Raw genomic sequence first — 26,257 nt, 5'->3', positions numbered from 1 at the left:
GTTTTTGTCCAAACTTGTAGCATAAAGTCTTGCCTAAAGTACTAAATATAAAAGCATAACGACTTTGATTGAACATTGTTTTTTTATTTGGGAAAACATACACCTCCACTGTTTGCACATGTAGTTGTCCTATCCACTGAAACTAGTAGTAATTTCTGGAAATTGCCAAGCACTTAAAAAAAAAAAACAACTCTCCATGTTCACAAAAGTCTTGTATCACTGTAGTAGAGTTATGGCCTAAGGTATATATCTTTTTAGGAAGCCCAGGTGGCACAGTGGTAAAGAATCCGCCTGCCATTGCAGGAGACACAAGAGATGCAGGTTCAATCCCTGGTTCGGGAAGACCCTCTGGAGTAGGAAATGGCAACCCACTCCTGTATTCTTAGGCTTACCTGGTGGCTCAGCTGGTAAAGAATCTGCCTGCAATGCAGGAGACCTTGGTTCGATCCCTGAGTTGGGAGCATCCCCTGGAGAAGGGAAAGGCTACCCACTCCATTATTCTGGCCTGGAGAATTCTACGGACTGTATATAGTCCATGGGGTCACAAAGAGTCGGACGCAACTGAGTGACTTTCACTTCACTTCACTCCATATGTATCTTTAATTGCAATGTTTCACTTACATTGGTGATCAAATATAGGGATTTTAACTCTGAGCTATGGCCCTAATGTTTCCTGTCTGATTTTACATTGTATCAGTGCATTTTGAAGATGTGTTCTAATTTCTGGTTCTTATTTACTGAATAGAATTGACTACAGTAGACGTGTGTGCATGTATGCTCAGTCACTTCAGTCGGGTCTGACCCTTTGCAATGCTATGGACTGTAGCCCACCAGGCTCCTCTGTCCATGCAAGGAGCAATATTCTCCAGGCGAGAATATTGGAGTGGGCTGCCATGCCCTCCTCCAGGGGATCTTCCTAAAACGGGGATGGAAATCGAGGTCTGCCTGCGTCTCCTGCATTGCAGGCGGATTCTTTACCCACTGAGCCACCTGGGAAGCCCTACAGTAGACAAGTGTGCAAAACTCAAGAAAGAAATTGGACTAAATGTGAATACAGTTAAAAGAACAAGTTTTATTATTCTCCCAAGATACCAGGATCAGTTGAGATGAACATAATCAATTCTCGTTATATGAATCCTGAGAATATTGTGCTTGTAGACCAAACACACACAAAGAGTCAGCTGTTGGTAAAACACAAGTGAAAGTACTTAAACGCTCATGTGTTCATTGTCTGCAGGAGAGCTGGAGGTGTTTCAGAAAGATGGAGAGCGAAAAATTCAGAGTCGGCAGCAACTTCCAGTGGGAACCACCTGGGGACCATTCGCTGGGAAAATGGACTTGAATAATAATTCCTTGGTATGTGGATGTTCTGAGATGGTTGACTCTTAATACTTTGTCATAGTACAGAAATTATCTCTGCTTGCTTCCTGGTGAAAACACGAAAAGTGACAGTTTGCTTTTTCTTTTTCATGGACTGTAAAACTGGAATATTTTCCAAGTGGTTTGTCTCTGACAGTATTATATGCAGAATTTAGAAGGAAACAGGTTAATCACACTGAACGGTTATTTAGTAAGGTAATTTATAAGGTTGCTTTATCTTCATAGCCAGACTAATATTGTTCATATTTAATAATATATACAAATGCTTTTCTTCTTAAGATGACACAAATTGTCATACATTATGAGTTTACATGATGAACAAGAAATAAACAACCTTGATATTGCTTGGCAATTCTATTTGTACTTTAAAGAGTGAGGATAAGTGATCAGCATCATAATTTTTCTTGCTAACTTTTTTGTAAATATTCTGAGCTTAGAAAGTCTACCTCTGGGAAAAATTATATGAACGATTGATTAGCTATCTTAAGAAGTTATGGAAAAATGGAATATTTGATTACATTTAAATTTCATTTCTTAATTCAATATATTAGTTTCCTATTGCAGCTCCAGCAAGTTACCACAAACTTTGTGGTTTAAAACAACCCAAGTCCATCATATTGTAGTTGGAAATGAATCTCTCAGGGCTAAAATCAAAGTGTCTGCAGGGTTTTTTTTGCTGGAGCTTCTAGAAGGTGGGGACAGATTTTTTTTTTTTGCTTTTCTGTCTTCTAAAGGCTGTCCACAACCCGTGGCTCACGGCTGCCTTCCATCTTCACAACCAGCAATGGCTGACTGAGTCTTTTACATACTTTATTCTGACTCTGACTCTTCTGTATCCCCTTTCCACATTCGGGAACACGTGTGATTACATTGGGCCCACCTGAGTAATCCAGGATACTCTAGCAACCCTAACTCCATCTGCTTTAATTTCCTTTTGCCTAGTAAGGTAACATGCACAAGGTCCAGAAATCAGGACACTAGGGCCTCTCCTATTATGCGTGATAATACAAGTGAAAAACTTGGGGATAAAAATATTTTATATTCTTTAGGAGATCCAGAAATTGTATATATATGAAATGGAAGTCCCTCTCTCTAAATGCCATTTATGTAGGAAGAGTTTCATGCCTGCTAAATGACTCTATCTGCATTGAGGTGGTGGGGGTGGAAGTGTAAGAACTCCCAGAGGGGTTTTGACAAGTGTACTTGACTCAGCAATGTTACTTTCCTTTTTCAGTTGATTACATGAAAGAAATCACTTCTTCGGGTTATTACATGAAAGAAACTAGTATGTGCAGATCTCTGCTTATTTAGTGCCATGTGATTGAGAAAGAGGTTATTGATTTAACTAAACGTAATGACTGGAATAAACAAGAAACATTTGTGTCATCCAACTTTTAAACAGCATAAGAGATCCTAGAAGTGTGCTTTTTACTTTCTAAATCCTTGTGTTTATCCGTAAAAGGATAAAGTAGGAGACTCCACATGTATATAAGAACCAAACAAGCTGACAGACCAGGCTTAACATTTAATAATCTGGGGCAGTGTAATGTGTGGTGGTCCAGGGTACCTGCTGCAGAAGGGTTTGAGAAGCGGCCCCGCAAGCACTGCTGACCTTAGTGGTTGAGTTGTATAGTGGACTGTTCTATTGATTCCTTTGATAGGGTGATGCTAGCTATTATACTGCTTAATCAAGCAAAGGCAAGGGGACGATTGTCTCAACATCAAAGGTTGAATTAAATCCTTTTCAAAACCCATTTTATCTGGGCGTTTCTATTGGTACTCTAGCATTGCTTTCAAAACGTTTTAGGCAATAAGATATTTATCTTATTTATCACTGTGTATCAGACACCAACACAAACTTTAGTCATTTGTCTGCTATTTCTTCAAAAGTGTAATGCCACTTAGGTGTCAGCTATTGTTGATGTAAGAAACACGTTTTCCTTTTTATTATATCAGCATAATATCTCTATGAAAATTGTAATTTTTAATTAATCTTTATATCATGATATATATGTAGAATGATGCTTTTTATACATCTTTAGCATATGCTAAATTATGATGTATAGAAAGTAAACCTATCTGTGGAAGTTTAATTTTTCAGTGAAATAATTTCCTGTTTTTTAGACATGATATAATTTTTTTTCATATTTCTGTACCACTCTAAAGCTATCTTATGCCATACTTAATATCATTTAAATAATTCAGTTATAGGTGTGACATTTTGGTATTTTTGGTACCATTTGAAGTGCATGGATACTGTTTAGAGTATCAAAAACCCAGTTGTGGTGAATCATTATTTAATAGAAAATAATCTTAATAACCTAGTTTTCTTCTTTTGTCTTAGAATTTAAACATCTGATTCATGTTATTTCCCTAAACTATAGAATTTTTTTCTATTTTAAAATGTAGCTGCTTTGCTAAAATATACTTAAAAAAAAGGTTTTTTTGATAATAGTATTTTCTTCCCAGAATTTACTTTTGATTTTATGTTATTAAGTAATACTACTAGTAGTACTCTTGGTACTACTGTTACTTCTATAGAATAATTGTCTAAGTTACACTGTGTACTTATTCTTTTCTAGACACTATATGGAGAATTAGAAATGTATTAGCTCCTTTACTCCTCAAAACAAACCTCTGAAGTTGGTCCTATTTAAAATCTTATTTATAGATAAGGAAATTAAGGCTCAGGCCTTTTTATTCCAGAATCTGTGTTTTTAAATACCAGATCACACTCCTTCCCAATAGCATCTGTAACATGATCTGAGTATGATAAAATTATTAGGGATTTCTTTACATGAATTCTAAATTTATTAAAAGGTTTGGAAGAAAATATGCAGTGATTACAAGCAGGTTCTTTTTTCTTACTTTGGGCAAAATACTTGTTATAATACTTCATAGCTATCATGACTAAAGAATTAGATGTTAATTCAAGTAGTTCCGCAATTTTATTACCTCTTTATAATTTTGACAATCATTTACTATAGGTTTTATATCATGAAGATAAATTTTCTTCATCATACAATATATAATCTATTAACCCTACCTTACCCTACCTTACCCAACCTGAAGTCAAATTTGGAATTAACTCACTCTTTTAAATTGCTTATTCACCAACCAATGTTATGTTACTCTGTTCAAGCTCATGATGTTGTCTCAAGAGACCCAGTAAACTAATTAATCCAACACAATAATTAATTGAGTCACCATGCCAGATGTCAAATCCTTTTTATATCTTTCAAGTTCCCATCTTGAAGTGCATTAGCAATATGCCACCTTCTGCAGGAAGCCTTTGCAGACCAGGCATTTGGATATATATATATATAGAACATTACCAGAAATATAGGCTATATGGAAACATCAAAAGGATTGATTTGACAAAATGCTCTTCTTGGAATCATATAACACAATGAACACAGAAATAAAGAAAATTTTTTTCACACCTCATTATCTTGTTAGATAGTTTATGCTTAACAGCAGAATATAGTTAATATTTTCATTGGGCCAGGTAGGGTCAAAGTGCTTTACAGGTTTTATATCTCATTTACTTCTTGCATGAGCATATGAGAAGATAATATCCTTTTTCTCCTCCTTTGTTTCACAGGAGGAAACTGCTACTTTGGGAAGCTGAATGACTAGACCAAGGTCAACTCAATCTGAGTTGAGACCCCCATGTTGCAATCTAACACCATCTTTAGAAATTTTATATATAATATAAGGATAATATTGCTACCTAGCTTGTCAGGGTTTTGCAAAGATTAAATGAGGTAGCATACATGAATTATCAAGAAATACTGATATTATTACTACTCAGTCACCTGTAAAAATGGGTCCATTAAAATCTTTCAAGTTTAAAACTGAAAAGACACACCAAATTAAATAAGTAAAACTATAGACTTTTGGCACTTGGGGATTTTACATGCCTAAATTTGACTATTTTCCAAGGAGACTGTTTTAGTTCAGGGTCTCCAGCAAAACAGAATAGGGTATGTGATGTGTGTATGTTTATATATTTTATAAGGAATTGTCTCACGTGATCATGGAGTTGGCTTGATGAAAATCTGCAGTGTGAGTCAGCAGGCTGGAGCTCCAGCAGAGCTGACGGTATAGATGAAGTTTGTTATTTGGGGAGGCTAGTCTTTTTGTCCTATTCAGGCTTTCTTCTGATTGGGTGAGACCCACCCACATTATGGAGGGCAGTCTGTTTTACTCAGAGTTCCCTGATTCAAATGTCAGTCTCAACAAAACACCATCCAAGTTGATACACAAAATTAACCATCACAGTTCCAAAGGTCTGTGGTATATTGTAAGTTTTAGTTTTTTCAGGTACAGTCTTCCACTCCTGTATGAATTGTTAACCAGTAAGGGAGCCTAGCTTTCTTTCCAGCTTCCTACTTCTGTGTCAAGAAATAATTTACATTAAGTGCTATCACAGTGACCCAAATTTCATGTTTTTGAAAGTCTTACAATTTTATTCATTGAAAATATCAAAGGACTATTGACAAGGAAGGAATTTTAAAAATCAGTTTAAATTGTGATCAATATCTGTTTGGAGGTGTTTTAGAATTTCTGTATTTATATATTGTGCCTTTGAAGTTCCCCCATTTTCTCCTGAAGACATAGATCTTTGTAATATGCTAAATCTCTGCTCTGCTAGCCCATGGTAAGTGCTTAATAATTATCAGACAGCACTGATTATTTGGAAGGTTGGTGTCTACAATATTAGTGACATTTGCTCTCCCTCTCTCTTTTGAGTGAATCAGCTTTCAGTAGGTAACTAGTCTTATTCAGCCACCTGCCTGCTGGAATCATGCAACATGCATACTTAATTAAACAGAACATAAATAGAAAGTCCAAGGTTACCTACTACATAATAGTAAACTTATCACAATCTGTTAAATTCAGCAAATGAAATTTGACATAGAATTTTCATTTTATTGATGTCATTCAGTCAGAAGGGAGCCTTGTTTTATTTTACCATGTGGTTGTGATACTGAATTCTACGAACAGAAAATGTATTTATAAAGGGTACTATAGATAAAATTTTATTGATTTAATAATGAAATACTGTGCACATTAAATTCCATCTTAATTTTAAAGGTAGTTGTTATCATAGAAATGTGGTTGAGGAAAGAATTAAAGGTTCCTGATCTACATCATAAGGAAATATTAGAATTAATAGATATCTCCATTGCACCCTTCCAGCTCTAACTCTTCCAGCACCAGTCTCTGAGCCCATTCATTGCAAGTCTTCAGGCTTCACATTGTTCACACCCTACAGCGACTATATCTCCACCCATACGTCCCTAGCATTCACCTATAGTGTCAAAAGCTGCCTAGTGGAAACATCTCTGACTTTCTGTTTGAGGACATTTTTTCCAGCCTCAGGAGCAAACTTACTGCAAGCCAGGCAAGCTGTGAAGTGCTGGAGAATTAATGTTTCCAAAAGTAATCCTCAACCAGTGAGGGACAGAAGGTGGTAGATAAATACCCCCCTGCTTCCTTGCCTCTCCATTAGGATATGAAAAGTGTTTTACAAGAGCTCTTAGAGTTTGCCAGTGAAACTGAGCTCCAGTCAGTTTTATAACACATCCTTTATGGGCTTCCTTTTCCTTCCTGCTTACTTCTCCACACCTCCACTGAACTGTTCTGAGGTCACCTCCAGATAAACTACTTGCACTTGAATCAGTATCAAGGTAACCTTCTGGGAAAGCCATGCCAAGACAGCTTCTAAGATATAATAATGAAATAAATTGGAACATAATAGCCAAATTATTGCTGAGATTCTAGACAGTATAGATTTTTAAAAATCATAATTATTCAATTCTAGATCACTGCCTCTGGCAAATAATAGATATTCAACAAATGCTCTTTAAAATAAAAATATGATCTAATTGAATTTCCTCACCATGAGCAATCTGACCAATCCCACCCACGCCCTCCCAGCTTCACCCTCTCAGTGATATAATTTATAATGTTGCTGAGGCATGACTTTTTGTTGGGTCTTATATTTCTTTCCATTGATGTTGACATTGTGAATAATATCCTCCTTTTAATATTCATTCTAATCTGGGCTCAGGACTCCCATACTTTTCTACTTCTCATGTCTCTCTGGGTCTTGGCTCTTTTAAATTTAACTATGTTTCCCAAAACACTATGGCCTTTCTTCTCTTCTCCCTCTGTTCCCAGTGCCTCAGGGAGCTTATCCACTCACAAAGCTTCAGCTACTAATTTACAGATGACATTTAAATTAAAAAAAATCTCTAACCTTGGCTTTTTACCCTTTCTCTAATAGCACGTTTCAACTGTTTTACAAGCCTTTCCCACTGACTTCCTCCAACTCAACAGTCGTAAGGAGAGTTTATTATTGTTTCCACCTACTGTCTCTGTGCCCTTTTCCCTGCCTTCCAAATTGTAGTCACTTTAAACCTAAATTTCTGCCTCTCCTTTGATGCCTCTGCAGACAGTCCATTCTACGAGTTACTCCACGTCACGCTCCTTCCATTCATACCTCTCCTCTCTCACGTCTCATAGGTCCATTTACATACATAGTCATATGTGTATGTGCACACACATGTAGGCACAAACACACACACACCTTTCCTTTATTGCCTATAACTAACAGCTTTGTTTTTGTCATCCATTCAGAGCCAAACATCTTCCAAGACTCTCCTTTTCATGTCCAGGAACCAAGTACCATAACTCTGCTTTCTTCATGCTTACTCCCTTCTTTCTGTTCCTACTGCCACTGCTGTTGGTGAAACACCCACCATTTCTTCCTTGATTATCACAGTATTCTTCTAGCTATTCTTTCTGCCTTCCTTCCTGTCTTCCTTTTCTTTACCCAAATCACACTGTGTCCTTATAGCAAAGCTTGTTACTAGTGTGCCTGAAATCATTCAAGGGCACAAGAGAACCCAAACTCTGTCTCTTACCCCGTTTCCACGCTCAGTGTAGCTTCCAGTCACCCTCAGCCACCTGCAATGTGAATATACTCTTTTTCTCATGTCTCTGTGCATTTGGCTGTGCTGTTTGATCATCCACAAGGCCCTGTGCTTCCCCCTTCCTGCCCTTTTTTATCACACTACCTCCAATTCTCACTTCAAGACTCAGCCCCAGGTTACCCCAAAGTGGACCTTCCCTAAAGCCTCCAGTCTGGAATAGATATCAACTCCTCAGATATTTCTATGGTCTTTAGGCTTACTAGGATGAGAACGTTTACTGCATAATTCCAAATATCTCTTTACTTGTCTATCTCACCCATTCACTGCTGCCGCCGCTAAGTCGCCTCAGTCGTGTCTGACTGTGCAACGCTATGGACTGTAGCCTGCCAGGCTCCTCTGTCCATGGGATTCTCCAGGCAGGAATAATGGAGTGGATTGCCATGCCCTCCTCCAGGGGATCTTCCCGACCCAGGGATCGAACCTCCACCTCTCACATCTCCTGCGTTGGCAGGCAGGTTCTTTGCCACTAGTGCCACCAACTATGTGCTATTTATTTATCGTTTATCTTTGTATCCTTCTTATCTAGAACAATGTCTGGTTTATAGCAAGGGCTCAGCAAATAACCTTTAGAAAATGAGTCAATTAATCCTTTCCTTTAACTTTTCTCCAGTATCAGCAAATGATGCACATCTTTCTTTATTCAAGATCCTTGTGTTCCCCTTGAGTCTTTATACCCATTTTTCCTGTTTCCTCTTAGATCTCTCTTCATCTGTTCAACTTAGCAATACAGTGCCACAGTTAATGCCATCTTGTGCCTGTTTTATTTGTTTATAATTTTTTCTTAATCTCACTTGAATGTATTATGCAGTAGAGGAGGATAACTATATCTATTTTGTCAAGTTTTACCTAACAGAAAGATATGCCTATGATGACTTCTTGATAAATATTGACAAATTTCAGTGTAAGATCAGCACCCCTTTGAAGGAGTTAAAGAGGACAAGGTGGTGAACCCATTGAGGCAATTAAGATTTGTTTGTAACAGAATCCATTTTCAATCCTTCACTATGACCTGGGTGAAGGCCAAGAAGGTATTCTGCTCTACCATGCTTTCTGTGAAGTCTCATCCAGCCTTGCACTTTCCAGTGACAAACCATCTGGGAAATTCCATCTGTCTCTGCTTGGAAACTGAGGTGGCAGTCGCCCACTGTGAGCAATTTTCTATTAACTTCTTGGATAAGATCAGTCAGATTTATACTGAATTGATGGGAACCGTAAGAGCAGGGTTGTTCCAAGAGAAGACAAATGTACTGATTCCTCTAATTGGGCTTAAGCTGGTTTCATTCACGGATGCCCTTAGGTTCTAGTAGTGCAAGGACTTATAACCTTTTTAATTGTACCCTGTTCCTCTGAGGAAACGTTGGTGAAATTCATTATTGATGGAGATTGTAGATTTGTCCCTTAGGGAGGCCAAGATCCTGCCTTCTCTTATACTCTATCTGCCATGTGGAGAATTAATGGGAATTGAGTGGACAGTGGAAGCTGCTCCAAGAAGACATGAGGCAAGACACAGTACAGCAGAGCCTTGGAAAATGGTGTGTTGGTTTGGTTTCTAGAATCAGAGGAGGACTTTTTGTTTGTTTTCTGTTTGTTTGTGGAAGAGGAGAGCGCTCAGGGACAAGAGAGATTGGCATGAAGTCCCAAGTTAGTGAAAGCATCCTGTAGAATCTGAGTCAGAAAGAAAGAAACCAAACTCCAAGGAATTACTCAACAATTCAAATCTGTCAAAGCAAATGAGCGAGGTTGATTATATATGGATCTGAAGGGATTTATTGTATTATAATGTAGTCATAGTGATATTGGCTGTGGATGGAATTCTTTTGTAATGTGGGAAAATAATATTGAAATGAAAACATATATTTTGCCTTTTCTAATAATTTGTATCTGCCTCCTAAAATTACACCTTTTATGCGTAGCTAGTCTGTCTGCTAATCTCAATTACCTTTAATTTGCCTTTTTTCTGATGGCGAACTCTTTCTAGGTTCTTTATGTTTGCACTTGGATTTGAAAGGTAAGAACACAAAGACACAATTTCTTGCTGTATATAGACAGTTTTATTTATGGGTCTAACCTACTGATCTGTGCCTGAAATTTAAACACATTTTGCCTTTGGGTTATGCTACATGGCTAAAACTCTTTACTTATACTTAGGCCAAGTTTGAATAAACAGAAAGCATCTTTTTTTGGTTTGTTTAAGATTATTTATTATTCCCTTTTTCTAGAATTCCAAGGAGAATTTTTATTGAAAATGGTCTTCTCATGGAGTTATTAAAATGACTCTGTGATATGCTATTAATTAATCAATGTCTGGAAGGAGTAACTACTTCATGTCATTTAATATGATTAAAGTTGCTCTACTAAGAAGACAATGTATATAAAGTTGAAAAGAGTAATGAGTAACACAACCTTTTCCATGAGCATAGGTATGAAAGATGCAGTTTGGCTATTGGTTTAAGCATCCAGATTCTCTTTATGGAGTTGTTCCTGTTTGTAAATCTTTTCTCAAGCTTCAGGGTCCCGTAGCGGGTAGAATCCCTGTTCCCTAAGGAAAGTCTATCAGATTCTTGGGTGGTGAGGGAATGATTTGCAAACTATAGCTCTGCTGTTCCTGTAACACAGATAATGGAATATAAAGTTGGAAAAAATGTTTTTGGCTGGAGGAGAAGGTAAAATGATAACACACTTGTGAGGAGCAGTTTACAAAGTTGACTCAAAATTTTGTTGATTATTTGCTGATATATCTGGCTTGCCTTTTAAAGTCTTTCTCCTTGACTTTTTCAAGACTTGCCATTCCACAGCTCTTTATAAAACAATTGTTCGGCATGAGCACTTCCCTGTTATTCACATGGTTATAATATATATTGTTCCAGTGTTACAAAAATTTAGCAAATGATGTATACTGGGCATAATTAATACATTCAGTAACTTGGGGATAACTGTTAAAGAAATGGACATAAGTGCTATTTTGTATTCCTTTTGTTTGTTCTTACAAATCAATATTACATAGGCATAACCCTTTAAATTGGACATATTGGACTCATAAAATATCTGACTGTATTTTATTACTAAGTATCAATAGATATTCCCAGGACACCATTAATTAAATATCATATCTTAACATTAGCTCTCAGTTGGCATTGTCAGTCTTTAGTCTCACAAGAGGTTTTCCTGATGTAGGCAGGTTTGTGAGTCTGACCCTGTCCAAGTGACTCCTACAAGGCTCATGTTGATGTTGTATGATGTCCAGAGGCAATAATTCTTACATATATTTATGAAGGAAAAATAAAATAATATTTCTAGGATGTTTTTGTAAACTTTCAAACTTATTTGAGAAACTGTTTTGGAGATGAGCATCTCTTTTCCTTGTACATTTAAGTATTCAATTTAAAGTCATTCTGTATTATTCATTTGCTTTTATATCACTTTAAAAAATATAATCCTTTGCCCTAGTTCAACAAAACTATGGCTTCTTGATTCTAGTAATTTGTATATCATTTGTGCTATTTTATATGGTTTATGTCTCTTTCTATTTTAAAGGTCAGGAGCTCAGAATGAAGCGTAGGGTTATATGCCTACATCTTGTGGTTTTCTCATACTCTTTTCTCAGGGTCAGAAACATGAGCACTGCTTATCTGTGTGTCTTTGGTACGGTGTCTCATACAAGGCTGGATTCAAAAAGTGACAGCCAGGGCTATGGTGTCATCTGAAGTCTCAACCAAAGGAAGACCTGCTTGAAAGGTCACTGCATGGCTGTTGACTCAGTACCTTGCCTCCTAGGCTTCTCTGAGAAGCTCATAGCGTGGCAACTGGCTCCTCTCTGAGCAAGCAAATGAGAGGGCAAGACAAGGAGCCCAGGACAGAAATCATAGTCTTTTCATAAACTAGTCTTGGAAGTAGGCATCCCATCACTTTTGCTGAATTCTTTTTATTAAAATTGAATCAGCAGGTCTAGCCCACTCTGAAGGGAAAGGCATTGTACATGGGCTTAAAACCAAAGGCTGTGATCACTGGGGGCCATCTCAGAGGCTGTTTACTGCTAAGATAATGAACATAAATAGTTACCTCGCCTCTGAATAAGGAAGGACTTTCAAATAATAGTAGCACTGGGAGAAATCACAAAAGAAAATCCAGTTAATTTAAATAGAAAAGACTAACATATATTATAAAACATCATAACCAAAAATCAAAGTTTAACTGATAAGCAAAAGATACACATAAAAATGAGATACATTTTATTCTTGTTTTTGAATTAGAAAAGCTACTCCATATAGAAACTCAGGAATACATTCTTGATTAATTTGTTTAGAAATTGATTATTAATATGAGGACATAGAAAGATGAATGAAAATATATGGAACAGTTATGTAAAATCTAATGGGAAATAGGAGCCAGAGGCAGGCTGTTTGCTGAGTATTTCTCCTTCAGTAATTTTGAGAAACATACACTAACACGTTGTAAAGATCAGAAATGGGGAGAAAGCATGTGAAAGAGCCCGTGATGTGATCAGAGTAGTCTGATACTAGTCCCAACTGTTATTACCCAAAGTGCTGTCTTGGGTAATCACACCTGCTCTCAGTTTCCTCATTTATAAAATGGGGGTTATAATACCAGCCCTACATCTTAGAGTTGTTGTAAAATTATATAAAATTATATGCATTTAGTCACTTTGAAAAATATACAGATTGTTATACAATCTAGATTACTTTTTATTATGCCTGTGAATAGAAAGTAGATTACTCATTCCCTTAATTTGCCAAACTGTGCTTCCAGCCTTTTCTCGTCTGTCCCCTCTCTGAACATATTTTAAAAAGCACTCTTGGCTATCATTGTACATATACATCTTCATACATGTGTGCACACATGTATTTATATACACACAAATATACACATACTTATTGATTAGCTAGCATCAGTATTCTGAGAACTCATAGCCTAGAGAAGTACAAGGTATGTACTTAGAGTATTTATCATCTAAGGAGACAATCACCCCAGAAACAAGAGAAAAAACATGTTTTTAGGAAGAAAAAGAAAGGTTAAGTGGTCAAACTGCTTTTTGAATTATCCTGGTTCCTTTGTGTTTTCTTTTTGTAAGGAGTATTTCTTCAGAAAGCTTTTCTCAGGTGTGTGATTGGGGATTTCAGACAATTGGAAAAGTGATTTACCCTGTCTGATTCACTTTTGAGTTCGGTTTGTATTTTAAAATGCTAACTCAATTCTTTCGTTACTTATGGCAGTTTAGAGCTTGGTACAGAATGGAGTGAATAAGGCACGTCACTAGGCAGACAGCGACGCACCGTAAAATAAGAAAGAAAGGGGACAAACTTTGGAAGAGCAGAGGCAGTTCATGGGCCTTAGGTTTTAGCTTTTATTGAGAAGTGAAGCAAATACCATTTGTTTCTCGTGGCGTCGCGGAGAGTCGGACATGACTGAGCGACTAGGCGCAGCGCAGCACAGCCCCGTGAGTGCGAGCATTATCTCACGGACGGGCAGCACGATGCTAATCTTGGGTGTGTCATTATTACCACCTTGCGTCTTAAAGTCATTGCCCCCCAGGCATGTGTAGAATGTTATTCTGTGGAAGGCGCCCAGTGCACCTCCTGTGCATCTGAGATAAGCATCAGGGTCCAAAGTGAAAGTCAATGTCGCTCAGCCATGTGTGACTCTCTGCCACCCCATGGACTATACAGTCCAGGGAATTCTCCAGGCCAGAATGCTGGAGTGGGTAGCCTTTCCCTTCAGGGCATCTTCCCAACCCAGGGATTGAATTCAGGTCTTCCACGTTGCAGGCAGATTCTTTACTGTCTGAGCCACCAGCGAAGCCCAAGAATACTGGAGTGGGTAGCCTATCCCTTCTCCAGTGGATCTTCCCGACCCAGGAATTGAACCGGGGACTCCTGCATTGCAGGTGGATTCTTTACAAATGAGCTACCAAGTACATGTCAAATAAAGTATCAACTCTGGGGGCAGGGGATTTGGGAGGCTGGGCAGAAACATAGCATTTGCCTTCAATGCAGTAGTTCAGAGGTGGTGAAAAGAATTTATCCTTTACCTGAATATTTCCAGCCGGGAACATGGCAATTTTAATAACCGTGGCCTTCCTTCCAACTTTGTGAAAATGACTCCTAAGAGTAAGTGGACGTTGGCAGAAGCGTTCTCATCGTTGCTGATTCTCCAGAAGGAGAAGGTTGAAGGAAGAGTGCGTGACAAAAGTCAACCCGTGGTCCGCTCCATTACTTCATTAATCAAGTGGAGGCATTCTGAAAAATGTTTCTCTTCAGTTGCAGCCATCTATTTTTTGGTGTTAATCTGCGCCCTGTGGCAGTGTTTTGTGAAAGGAAACAATGAACAGTTGTAGCATCCCCCCACCCCCAGCTGCTGTGCCCCTGTCAGAAGGCTCCAAGGATGATGCGAGTCTGTATCATCCTGATAAGGAAAAGAGGATTCGGATGGCTTTGGAGAGAATTTGTGAGAGTACAGAGTGCCGTTTTGGACTAGACGAGCTGTGGACGACGGCAGAGGCCCTTAATGGGAACTAAGGGTTCCTTGCCAGACCTTCTGCTGCTTCTTGAAGATTTTCTAATGAAATATTTCAATGGTGAAATTCTGAAACTGTCAGAGGGACTGAGGTTCAAGATGCTGTTTTAAGTTTTGTGTTCCCATAATCTGTGATTAGCCAATCGAGGTTAAAAAAAACAAAAAACAGAAAAAAGAAAGAAAAAAACCACAAAAAACTGAAGAAGCTCCCAGAGTGTGTATGGAGGTCACTTATCTGCTGACAATGTGTTTCTATGCTATTGTCATCATGAGCTCTGTGCAAGTGGTCAGTGCATTTTATATACTGTAGGTTCCTATTTTATGGCTGGATGAAATATGAAACTACCTTTTATAATGCTGACTCTCTTTTGGCAGGCCTTTGGATTCACATATGGTTCAGTTAAGCTGTTTTGGAGCCTGATGTACCTTTGTTATTTATTGGAATTTTTGAGGATAAATGTGCTATTTTTGCTCTGGATTTAAAAAAAAAAAAACATTAAATGTTTCCTAAAAATTCATATAGCTAAGAGAATTCTAGTAAGCTTTAGAAACTGAGCTGATATTCCTAGCTAAAATAAAGTCATTCTTACTCATAAAGGAAAAAAAAAAAATAAAGACAACTGAAGCACCAGTAAAATAGAAGCAGTATTTTATAGCACACCACAATAAAAAGAAAACAGAGAGCAATTAGTGAATGGGGGCCGGAAAAGTCGTCATCCTGTAACCAGCAGTAATCTTTAAGCATCTTTAAACTAACAGATACTACTAGGATTTTCTTTCATTCATTCCACTGTTATTCTGGCAGGTTATAAATAAACATACAGGCATAAAGAGTCCAAAACAAAGTGGTTGTCAAAGGGATGAATGATAGGCAGTGACCTCACATTCCAAGGATGGTGGTATGCTGTTAGGCAGGCTCAGTTGCCTAGAGGTGAAGTGTATTCCCTCTACTGAGCCCTGATGATAGACACACTCCCATTCAACTTTAATCTCTTTGTTTTGCTGAGTTTAACTCAAACTGTTAAGTTCTGTTTAAAATAATGTTTGTATGTAAGTATGAGGATAGATAAACTAGAAGGAAAGGGACATATTTACCAATGTCATTTCAAATCACAACTTTTTCTTCCTGAAAAAAGAAGTCCCAGAAGGATAGGTATATTTGGAGTGGCTCAGATGGTGAAGAATCTGCCTGCAATGCGGGAGACACGGGTTCGAACCTTGGGTTGGGAAGATCCCCTGGAGAAGAGAATGGCAATCCGCTCCAGTATTCTTGCTTGGAGAATTCCACGGACAGAAGAATTTCGTGAGCTATACGGTCCATGGGATCGCAGAGTCAGGCGTGACTAAGGGACTTTCACTTTTCTCAATCTTACTTTGCATTTGTGAAGAGCCTTCAGATTTTTCTTATATGGCCATCTATTTGTATTTGAAGTTAATCATAAAATGCACTTGCTGGAATGGGCACAATATAAATTTTTGGGCTTTGGTGACCTAAGGGGCTGGTTACAAGAGTGGAGACAGACCCATTTTAACTTATCACTCTAATCCCCCACCAAATTGTGTGTCTTCCAAGTGGTATGTTATTTTTATCTTTTTTACAGTTATTTTATCTTTTTTACATGAGAGGGAAGTGGGATAATTACTTTAATTATTTCATAACTAATTTAACAGTCTTCCCTTGCTGTTACCTACTAGCAAGATGTATTGTGCAGGACATCTTGAAGAAAACTTGACTCAATTAAGTATGTGCTGCAAGTCAGGAACTCTGCTAAAAAGTGAGGGTACAAAAACTAAATTCTCACCAAGCATCATTACTCCTTATATGAGTATTTAAATATAACTGAATTCTATCCATACCCTTTATGTACCCTTTATATATTACTTTAAGCAAACCTAATGCACAAAAAAACATATTCACACACAGCCATGCACACACATAAGTTTATACACACATACGGCAAATTGGTTGATTTTTAAGTCAACAAATAAGATTGGTATTTTCATTTTTATTTTGTTAACTCAAGTGATGTGCTTATTTCCTAAATAAAATAGTATCATGAAATAAAGCACACCTCTATTTTTGAACAAGTTACAAAAGCTTAGTGCTTTATTCTGTCATAGATTGGACAACATTGTAAATATTGATAATGTTTCTCATTTTTCCTCGTAATTTCATTATTTTATCTTATGGCAAAGCATGTAATTGACAAACTACCATAGTGATATTTTAAGTATTCCAGTAGGTAACTTAGAATAAATATAGAACATTTTGATGTATAAATTTGGATGATGGAAAAGGTGTTTTAATTCTTGATTACCTAGAGCCTTATAGAAATGTTAATGTTTGTTAGTGGCAAATATAGTAAGAAAAGAAAAAGAAAATGTGAGAAATGAAAAAATATACAAACATAAAGTGCAAAGTGCCCTTTTATATTATTTGATTTTCTGTGAGTTTTCATTTCCCCTTACTCTCTATTCTCTATACATTTGAATTATTGAGAACTGTCCATAACCTTCATTAAGATGATATAATAAATATTTTGTGATTATTCATGATTCAAACAGTTTAATTGATTTAGGGATACTGAATATAATGTTCAGTTTTCAGCATTTATCTTCAAACTTAAGAAATGAGTGGTTTAGTGGCGTTATTGTTATGAAGTATTGCTAATATTGCAAATTTTATATACCACTCACATTGTAGACAGAAAAGGGTACTCAATCTTCTGTTGTTTTTATACTGCTGTAGCCACTGAGATTTTGAAAAGAGAAGCAAGTCATCTCCTTTTAGCTTGTTTGACAGCATTCAAAGGAATGCACGGCCTGCTATTTGAGTAGCATCTTCTCAGTGGTTCTCCAACTGTCTTTCCTTAGTTCGTATGTAGTTAGTTATCTTAAAGTTGAAAAAAAGGGAAATCAGTAGGAATAAGAAGTACAGTCCATTTTATGTGGTCTGTTATAGCAATCAAGCTTTCACTTATCTTATTCTGCTGTATTGTTTTCCCTTAGTTTCTCCTGAAAGGCATTGTAGGGCGAGTTGAATATTTTCTAATGTCAAATAATACAAAGTATTCATAATGTTTATAGAACTTAATTTCTCAGTAATTTGCTTCTGTTTTGCAGATGTGACTCATCTCAAATCTATCTAATCTATATTGACTAATTGTGAAATAACAGAATTAAAATAAAAAAAAAACTTAACCTAAAATGGTAAAAGTTTTGGATTCCATCAGCATTACACCTGGATATTAATTTTAATGCTCTATTGATAACATGGAAGTGCTTTCATCATTGAGGTATGTAGGAGTAAAGCAGATTTCCCAGTGAAGTGACTGAATGTTCACTAGAGTGGTTCAAGTTAGCACTTTTCTTTATTATACTTTAAGAAGAATGCTATCTATTGAATGTAACTGAATATGCTAGAAAACTTATTTAAAAAAGAGGTAACTTCGTAACTCCACAGGCATTAATTACATTTATATAGTTTCCGTTGATATTTATAATGCTGTTTATGCCATTAAAAATCTGATCCTATATCAGGATGAACTTTGTTATTATTCTATGTACTCTTATTTATGAGATAGTAGGTAAGTCTTTATAATATTTCTGTTAACCATCATTTAATTAGATGTGATTTCTGAAATAGCTAAAGAAGTATTTTTTTAATGACAGTGTAATTAAAGGTGCTACAGACTTTTTAAAAGATGTTTTAGCACCTGTATTTCTGTCCAGTTCTTGGAATAAACCTCATTGCATTTGTGATACAGCAAAATTTCTGGATCAGCTTCTATCCATTCTTTTGCAAAAAGATCATCTTGGTTTTAAGCACTTAGCAGCCAATATGGCTGTTCTTAATTTGTCATTGAGATTAGAATGGATATTTGGGTTAGAAAGTAAGAACTAGCTGTAAGCTTTTAAAAAAGAATTTATTTAATTGAGTCAGTCCAAAAAGAGGTTATTTAACTGAGTCAGTCCAGATCTTCGAATTTCTCCCTCTAATTCTATGCTCCCTCTTTACAGACAGTAGCTCTGATTTGTAAGGATTATTGTCTTTGGTTCCCGTGTCAGGGAGTTAAGAGGTGAGAGCAGTTGGATTGCATTTTCAGGATGCCACACGTGCACTCTTTGATCTGAGGTGCAGGGTGCCTCAGGGAATAAGTTCAATCTTGATTTCTTTAGTCAATCATCCACTATCAGGTACCACTGCCCTGATTAGCAGGCTGAAGAAAAAGAGCATATCGTGGGTGTGTGTGTTACAAAGATGAAAAATAGTGATGAGCCTGTTGGCAACAGAGTCAGCTCCTAGTTTCACTATGTGACATTTGCTTTCTCTTTGCATAAATCCCCGTAGTGTGTGAAGGAACAAAAATCAGTATTTCCATATATCTTTCCACAAACTAATGATTTTTTTTCAGATAGTTTCCTTTCTTTGTTTGATTCATTGTTGCAGAATGGAAACTGGAAATAGAATTAGCAGGGTGCATCCTGGTGGTTTCTAAGAGAAACTCAAATATAGCTAGCTGCCTGACATTCCTGCCATTCTGTGAACCAAGCCAATGACTAACTCTTGTGAAGTGTTGCAAGTCTGGAAAACTAGCACCATACCTGTGCTGTTTCTGTCCCTTTATCTGCTACATAGACATAAAATAGTCCTCTAGACCCAAAATGCATCAGTTGCTTTTTGTTTTTGTTTAGTCACCAAACAAGAGTCATGTCCAACTCTTTTGAGACCCCATGGACTGCAGCTTGCATCCTGCCAGGTTCCTCTGTCCATGGGATTTTCCAGGTAAGACTATTGGAATAGGTTGCCATTTCCTTCTCCAGGGGATATTCCCGGCCCAGGGACTGAACCCCATGTCTCCTGCAGATTCTTTACCACCGACTCACCAGGGAAGCCCAGTGAACGCTTCAGAATCCATCCATTAATCAGTGATGTCTCTCCCCACAAACGAGAGCCCAGCGATTGACTGAATAACTTCTCATTTGTTCTTTTTCCTTTGGTCAAAGTAAAAGAATATCTCCTAACATATAAGGTTATATACTGACAACAATTGCAGCTTTTGGTCTCTTTTGATACATATTTGAGATTTGCCCATGTGTATTTTCTATTATGGTATTGAGATAGAAATGGAGGTTCTGAAAAGATTAAACAGTGGATAAACTTTTTAATCTTAAATCTTTGACAAATCTCACAGTTCTATTTCAAAATTAAAATCATTTACTGAAAAAATATTTTTATTTGTGAGTACTTTTTATAGAAAGATGCAAGGTACAGATATAGTTGTTTCATAAATACTTGTGGTATGTTCATGCCCTACTGAAGTTACTTACTGTTGTATTTGACCTTGATGATGGGACTAGTTTGATAAGGTTAAGGTCAATGACTGCATTATTTTTAGACAAGATACCAAGTGTAGAATGTTCTGTTTTGTTTTACCATGTTAACAACTAGTAGCTTTTAGAGTTCTCTATGTACTGCTGATTTCAGCGATGCATTCATCCTCAGTGATTATCCAAAAGATTTCAGCACCTGTAATTAATCACCCATTTGAAAAGAGAAACACAAACTAAGATATAGTTTGACTTTCCCTTCCCCCTCCCCAGAGAAATCTAGACAGAGTGTGAATAAGAATAATAACATCGCTTTTGTAATAATCATAATCATGCTCTCAAGACATATGAAGAAGTAACTGAGAAAAATCCTTTTGGTCACATTTATTAATTTAATCCCCTTATATCATTTGTTTAACTTTATGTTGCATCACAGTGATTAGAAAAGGACTTTATCTCTCTTTTATAAAAGAAGAGGGAGTAATGATCTATTCAGTAGTAAATAAGTGTTAGTCACTTAGTCATGTCCAACTCTTTGTGACCCCAGGGACTGAAGCCCACCAGACTCCTCTTTCTGTGGAATTCTCCAGACAAGAATACTGGACTGAGTAACCATTCCCTTTTCCAGGGCATCTTCCCAACCCAGGGATTGAACCTGGGTCTCCTGCATTTCAGGCAGATTCTTTATTCTCTGAGCCACTAGGGAAGCCCATTCAATAGTAAGTTTCTAGCAAAACTGTTTGTGTTCTATTAATTGTTTAGACTAATGATCACTAGTCTCTTTTTTCCATGCAAATATTTATTTAGCTCAATGTAAGAAACATAACAGTTTCAGGAAGCAGCAATGGATTTATATAATAGACCTAAGATAAAATCTCCCATTGTGTCTATTAAACTGTCATTAATGAGTAGTTAAAAAGTCATCGTGACTCTTTTTGTAGATTGCATGAACTTCCCTGCTTCAATGAAAAGTTAAATATTGAAGTGATAATTGTGAGCTTTTGTGTACTAAGGCATAGGGGCCAATGGATGAATGAATCAATGTAGTACAAGAATCTTAAATTTAAAGGTGGAAAAAGCTCTTTTGAGCTATTTCTGTATTAAGGTGCCTTACCTAGTATCATGTGAATATACTACAGCTGTACCAAAGACTTAAGGAATATAAACAAACCTTTTCAGTTTCTTGTGATAGAGATTAATTTATCAGATTGATGTCTGGTAGACTGCAAATAGCTAATGCATTTAACCTCATTCAGTAGCTAGAACTAACCTGTTTATAAATACCCTAATTAGATCAAAGCATAGAAATAACCAAAATGGATATAATGGGCAGAAAGACAAATGAATGCACCTGTATCAATAATAAAGGGCCATTTTTCCCCTTGCATGTTCATTTTACTAAAATCATTCTACACTTCCCTGTTCACTTAAAATCTAGTTATTTTAAACTTTGAAAAATGACTTCAAGAGCACCTGGTGCCTTAAATTCTCAACAACCTTGGTTTATCTCACCCAAATTTGTTTAGACCCCAGTAAGGGCTGCTCTTTCCTTTGCCAGGATCTATTAATGATAATTACTTAGAATACTATCCCCATTCTGTGATACCATCACATCATTGTGAAGAAGATTGTGATCTTATCCCAGCCTATTCTGTTTAACTGTGACACTCCTTCTATTATCGTGGCGCCTTGATAAGATCATGCCTGTTAGGATCAGACATTAGTTGGAATCAATATTTGAAAATGTGCCTGTTTTTGCTTAATAGTAAAGTTAGTGTGAGTGTTGAGGTGAGATCATTTGTTGGATGAAATTGTACAACTTCATCTTGTCAAGGTTTCTTTCAAGGATTTTGTGCTCAAAAGTACAGATTGAGGTCTTGGGGAAACTGTAATTTTATCGACCAACCTACCTGGATATCCTATTCTGATAAGAATACATGATATTTTTATACTGATATAGGTCAGAAAAGTGAATTGGAAAGAATGAAAGACTGTGTTCATAACTCTTCATTAATGAAACCCAAATAATTCACTGGTTCTTGCCCAAGGACTGTTTTGCCCCTAAGGAACATTTGACAATGCCTGGAGACAGGTTTGGTTGTGGGAACTTGGAGGCCAAGGATGCAGGAAAGAGGAGTGTGGAGGAAAAGAAAAGCAATGCTACTGGCCTCTAGTGTGTGGGAGGCTAGAGTTACACTAGCTTCCCACAGTGAAGAAAGAGCTGGCCCCAGAGTTTGCCAGTGCTAAGGCTGAGAAGCCCTGATGTAAGGTCCACACCATGAATATTCCAAACAGACATGTTTGGCAGGAATGGATTTCAGTTTTTAGTGTGGTTATTTATCTGCCTGAGAGGAACAAGTGCTGCAGCTGCCCATGTTCTTCCTTTCTCTGGTTAGTGACATCTGATAGATTTAGGGGGCTCTTTTTATTTGTTTGGCCACATCACACAGCCTGCAGGATCTTAGGTTCCCTGACCAGGACTTGAATCTGCATCCTTAGCCAGTGGAAGCATGGAGTTCTAACCACTGGACCACCAGGGAATTCCCTGGCAACATCTGGTAGATTTGTAATCAAGGAATTCTTTTAGGGATAAATATCCAGAAATACAGGTAGTTTCCTTCAAATTTGTGCTGAATGGAACTTCAGGTAGAAAAGGTAAAAGGAGAAATCAGTCATATAACATCTTTAGTCTTAATAAAGCCAAGCTCTTGAATCCTTTATTGGACTGCATTTATATTTGGAACTTACTCATATTTTTTAAAATTAATAGAATGTGGAGTGGGACATCATTCATATTTATCACTTCCCTAAACTCTTCCAACTTCATAAGATTTTCTTATTATTTGGTTATATATTTTCTTATATGTATTATTTGGTTACACACTCATGTATGAAGAACAACACTGAGTATTACATTTTTCATAGTATTTGGGATGGTTTTACACAATAGATGTTGTAAAATTTTGACAATAAAGTTGTTATAAAAGAATATTTTTGCCTTTGAATGCTTACAGAAAAAAAGTAGGCAACAGATTTACAGTATGTTTCTGAAAATATAAAAATTAGAGGATAGCTTTCTTGGATTCATGCATTTTATGATTACTGATTATGATCAACTGAGTTTTGAGACTAAGGTCTTTCATCTGCCAGGACAGTAAAGAGATTTTTTTTTTTTCTTTTTTGTATTGTTGAGAATCCTGAAAGCTTTTCTTCATGTATACTCAGATGGAAGCAGCAGAGAGGAGGCTAGAGGTGCCAATGGCAGTGAAACTGCGGAAGATTAGCGCACTTCTTTTGATGAAAGGTGACTTCCCAGAGGGCTGGAGAATAAACACATGGGCGGAAGTGCTGGTTTGGAGAAAAGGCGCTGAAGTAAATGAGAGGAGTTTTCCACTGAAGTCGAGTTCAGGGCTCAGAACTCTGAACCTGCACAGCCTGTCCAACTCATTTCTCATTCTCCATCTATTTTAACAGAGCATCATGGAATAGCCCTCTTGCCAACTACTATGGTCATAAAACCTTATAAGAAAAGATCATTTGCAATACCTAAAATGTTTATATGAAGTTGACTGGCTAAACAATTTTCTGTTTTATTTATAAAATTCCTCATAAAGTAAAGCATTTTTATCATACCTCCCTTTTTGTTGTTGCAGTTTAGTGTTACAGTTTTTTTTTTTTTTAAGGCCTAAATTATACTTTAGCCTTTTCAGCAAATTAAAAAATGACTTTGCTGATGAAAAATCAATATTTTTAAATATTGAGAAGTTCTAAATTATAATACTGTTTAGTAGGACGGTACTCTGAACTAATTCTAGAGATTACTCGAAATGTTTTAAAGGTTAATTTTGGAACTACAGAGTTATTATTTCTCTTTAAAATGTTTTCACTTTATTTTTTCTCAAATTTCTAAAAATTATGCCTGTACATCCTCAACAGAATATATTTTATCATATACTAACAACAACAGCAAAATATTTTAGGGAGAGTAAGTTACTTCTGTCTAAATTCTGACTCTGAATACACCAAGGAAACGGCCATCAGGGAGTCTAGTGCTGTGCATAGATTCCGTTTTCCTCGGGTGTTAAGAGCAGCAAGTAGCCTGGTTTTGATAGAGTTAAATAAACTAAAGACAGCCCCGCTACCCCCAGGCCTCTATCTCCTAGTACTTTTCAGTCCAACAATCATTTCTTCTTGTAGAGTAAGATAAGTTTTCATGTGTTTGTATTTGATGGATTAACAACAGAAAATTAAGGAATTTTACAAAAATTCCAACTTGGCAAATAGTAGCAACTCTTATCATGCGGAGGCCTGATAAAACCCTCCGATAAAGCCCAGGGAGACTAGTCTGGACAATGTCCTGAAAAGTACTAGGTATCTGACAGTGGCCTGTATCTCACAGCTAGAGTTGGGATGATCAGTTAAATGCAAACACCACACTGGATATCAGAACTGTTATTTGAAACTCTATGTTCCTGTCTTTAAAGGTGGAACATTGATTCTAAGAGGCAAGCATATGGCTATACACACTGGGGTGTTGGGGCTGTGCTTAAAGCAAATGACCCTTTTGAGGAAGGGGAAGTATGATGGAATAAATAATACCACTCGTAACTGGGTCAGGGAAGCATTGGGAACTAATCTAGGCGAGACAGTGTTTCACACCATAATCCTTACACATTATCAGGTATTTAATAGTCGTTACCATGTTATCTCACCTACACAGAAAAAAAATAATTAAATACCTTAATGTACCTTTTTTGGGAGCTGAGGGATTTCCATGCTAGACATGTGGTGAAAATAGGGTGTTTCTAAAAGAAGGAAGCACCAAACAGCTATATGAAAAATAGTATAAAACCTTTACAGTTTCTGTTTTTACCTGTTTTGTTTTGTTTTTTTTTCATTTCCACTGATATCAGCGCCCAGTGATCTCCAGTTTCCTCTCTAAGGATCTAGATCCCCAAATCCTGTTAACCTTGAAGTATTGTTTGTTTTAAGTACATAACTGCCTGCATGAGTGTGTGCTAAGTCGCTTTAGTCATATCTGGCTCTCTGCAACCCTGTGGACTGTAGCCCACCAGCATCCTCTGTCCATGGGATTTCCCAGGCAAGAATACTGGAGTGGGTTGCCATGCCCTCCTCCAGGGTATCTTCTCGACCTGGGGATCAAACCCTCATCTCTTAAGTCTCCTGCACTGGCAGGTGGGTTCTTTACCACTAAGCATAACTGTCTGGTCTGAGTTAAATCATATATGTGTTCTGAGTAGGAGTTGTTGTGTACGAAGTAACTATTTATATATTTTATTTCATTCATCTATTCATTAATTTAACAAGCATTTATTATTGAAGAGATGCCAGCTATGATTGTAGGCACTGAATGTATTTCGGTGTATTTGAAATAAACGTCGATCTTGTTATCCCAGAGATTACATTTTAGTGGGAATTACAAATAAATGGAGAACTGCTGTGTAATAGTTAATTAGCAATAATATTATGAGTGCTAAAGGAGGAAATATAGTATGCTAGAAGAATACCTAACATATATTTGGGGATGAAAATAGAAATTATATCTTAGGGAGGTAGGCCTGTAGAATGAATAAGAACAAATTAGATTAAGAGTATTTGTGAGTTGGGAGGGTTTCTGGTATGTTTGTATGTATGTGTGTGTGTGTTGGAGGTGACAGAAGATTTAGAGCATTAATTAATGTGGAAATGCCTTGGGGCAAAAAGAGAACATGGTAAACCTCAAAAACTGTTGGGTTGTCTGCTAGGATTAAATGATTTTTAAGTCAGTTTAAAAATATTTCAGTGAGCTACTAAATCATCAGCCCAGTTCACTTCAAAGTGTACTGTAGATTATTTCCATGCAATGTTAAATTTTGTTTTGATTAACCTATGGTACTTCTAAATGTTGTCAAAAGAGATTAGAACTGAAATAATTCTCCCCCACCTTCTATCTTCTGTCATTCCCCATTTTTTAGAGAAATTTATGCAACGAGTTGTGTAAAATTATTAGA

The 26,257-nt window shown here is 36.8% G+C and overlaps 1 protein-coding gene across 2 annotated transcripts in view; it reads left to right on the top strand.

Annotated features, from left to right (window-relative positions):
• The window catches only part of ZFPM2 (zinc finger protein, FOG family member 2), a 503,208-nt gene that overhangs the window by 256,761 nt on the left and 220,190 nt on the right, over nucleotides 1-26,257 (top strand). For both annotated transcript variants that reach the window (XM_043483902.1, XM_043483903.1), the window contains exon 4: nucleotides 1,238-1,356. In XM_043483902.1, coding sequence (XP_043339837.1) covers nucleotides 1,238-1,356 — 119 coding nt within the window. The remainder of the gene's footprint in view (nucleotides 1-1,237; nucleotides 1,357-26,257) is intronic.

The sequence above is a fragment of the Cervus canadensis genome, chromosome 12 (assembly GCF_019320065.1).
Source record: "Cervus canadensis isolate Bull #8, Minnesota chromosome 12, ASM1932006v1, whole genome shotgun sequence".
NCBI lineage: Eukaryota > Metazoa > Chordata > Mammalia > Artiodactyla > Cervidae > Cervus > Cervus canadensis.
Note: the sequence above shows the minus strand (reverse complement) of the source record. Positions and strands in the feature narration are given on the sequence as shown.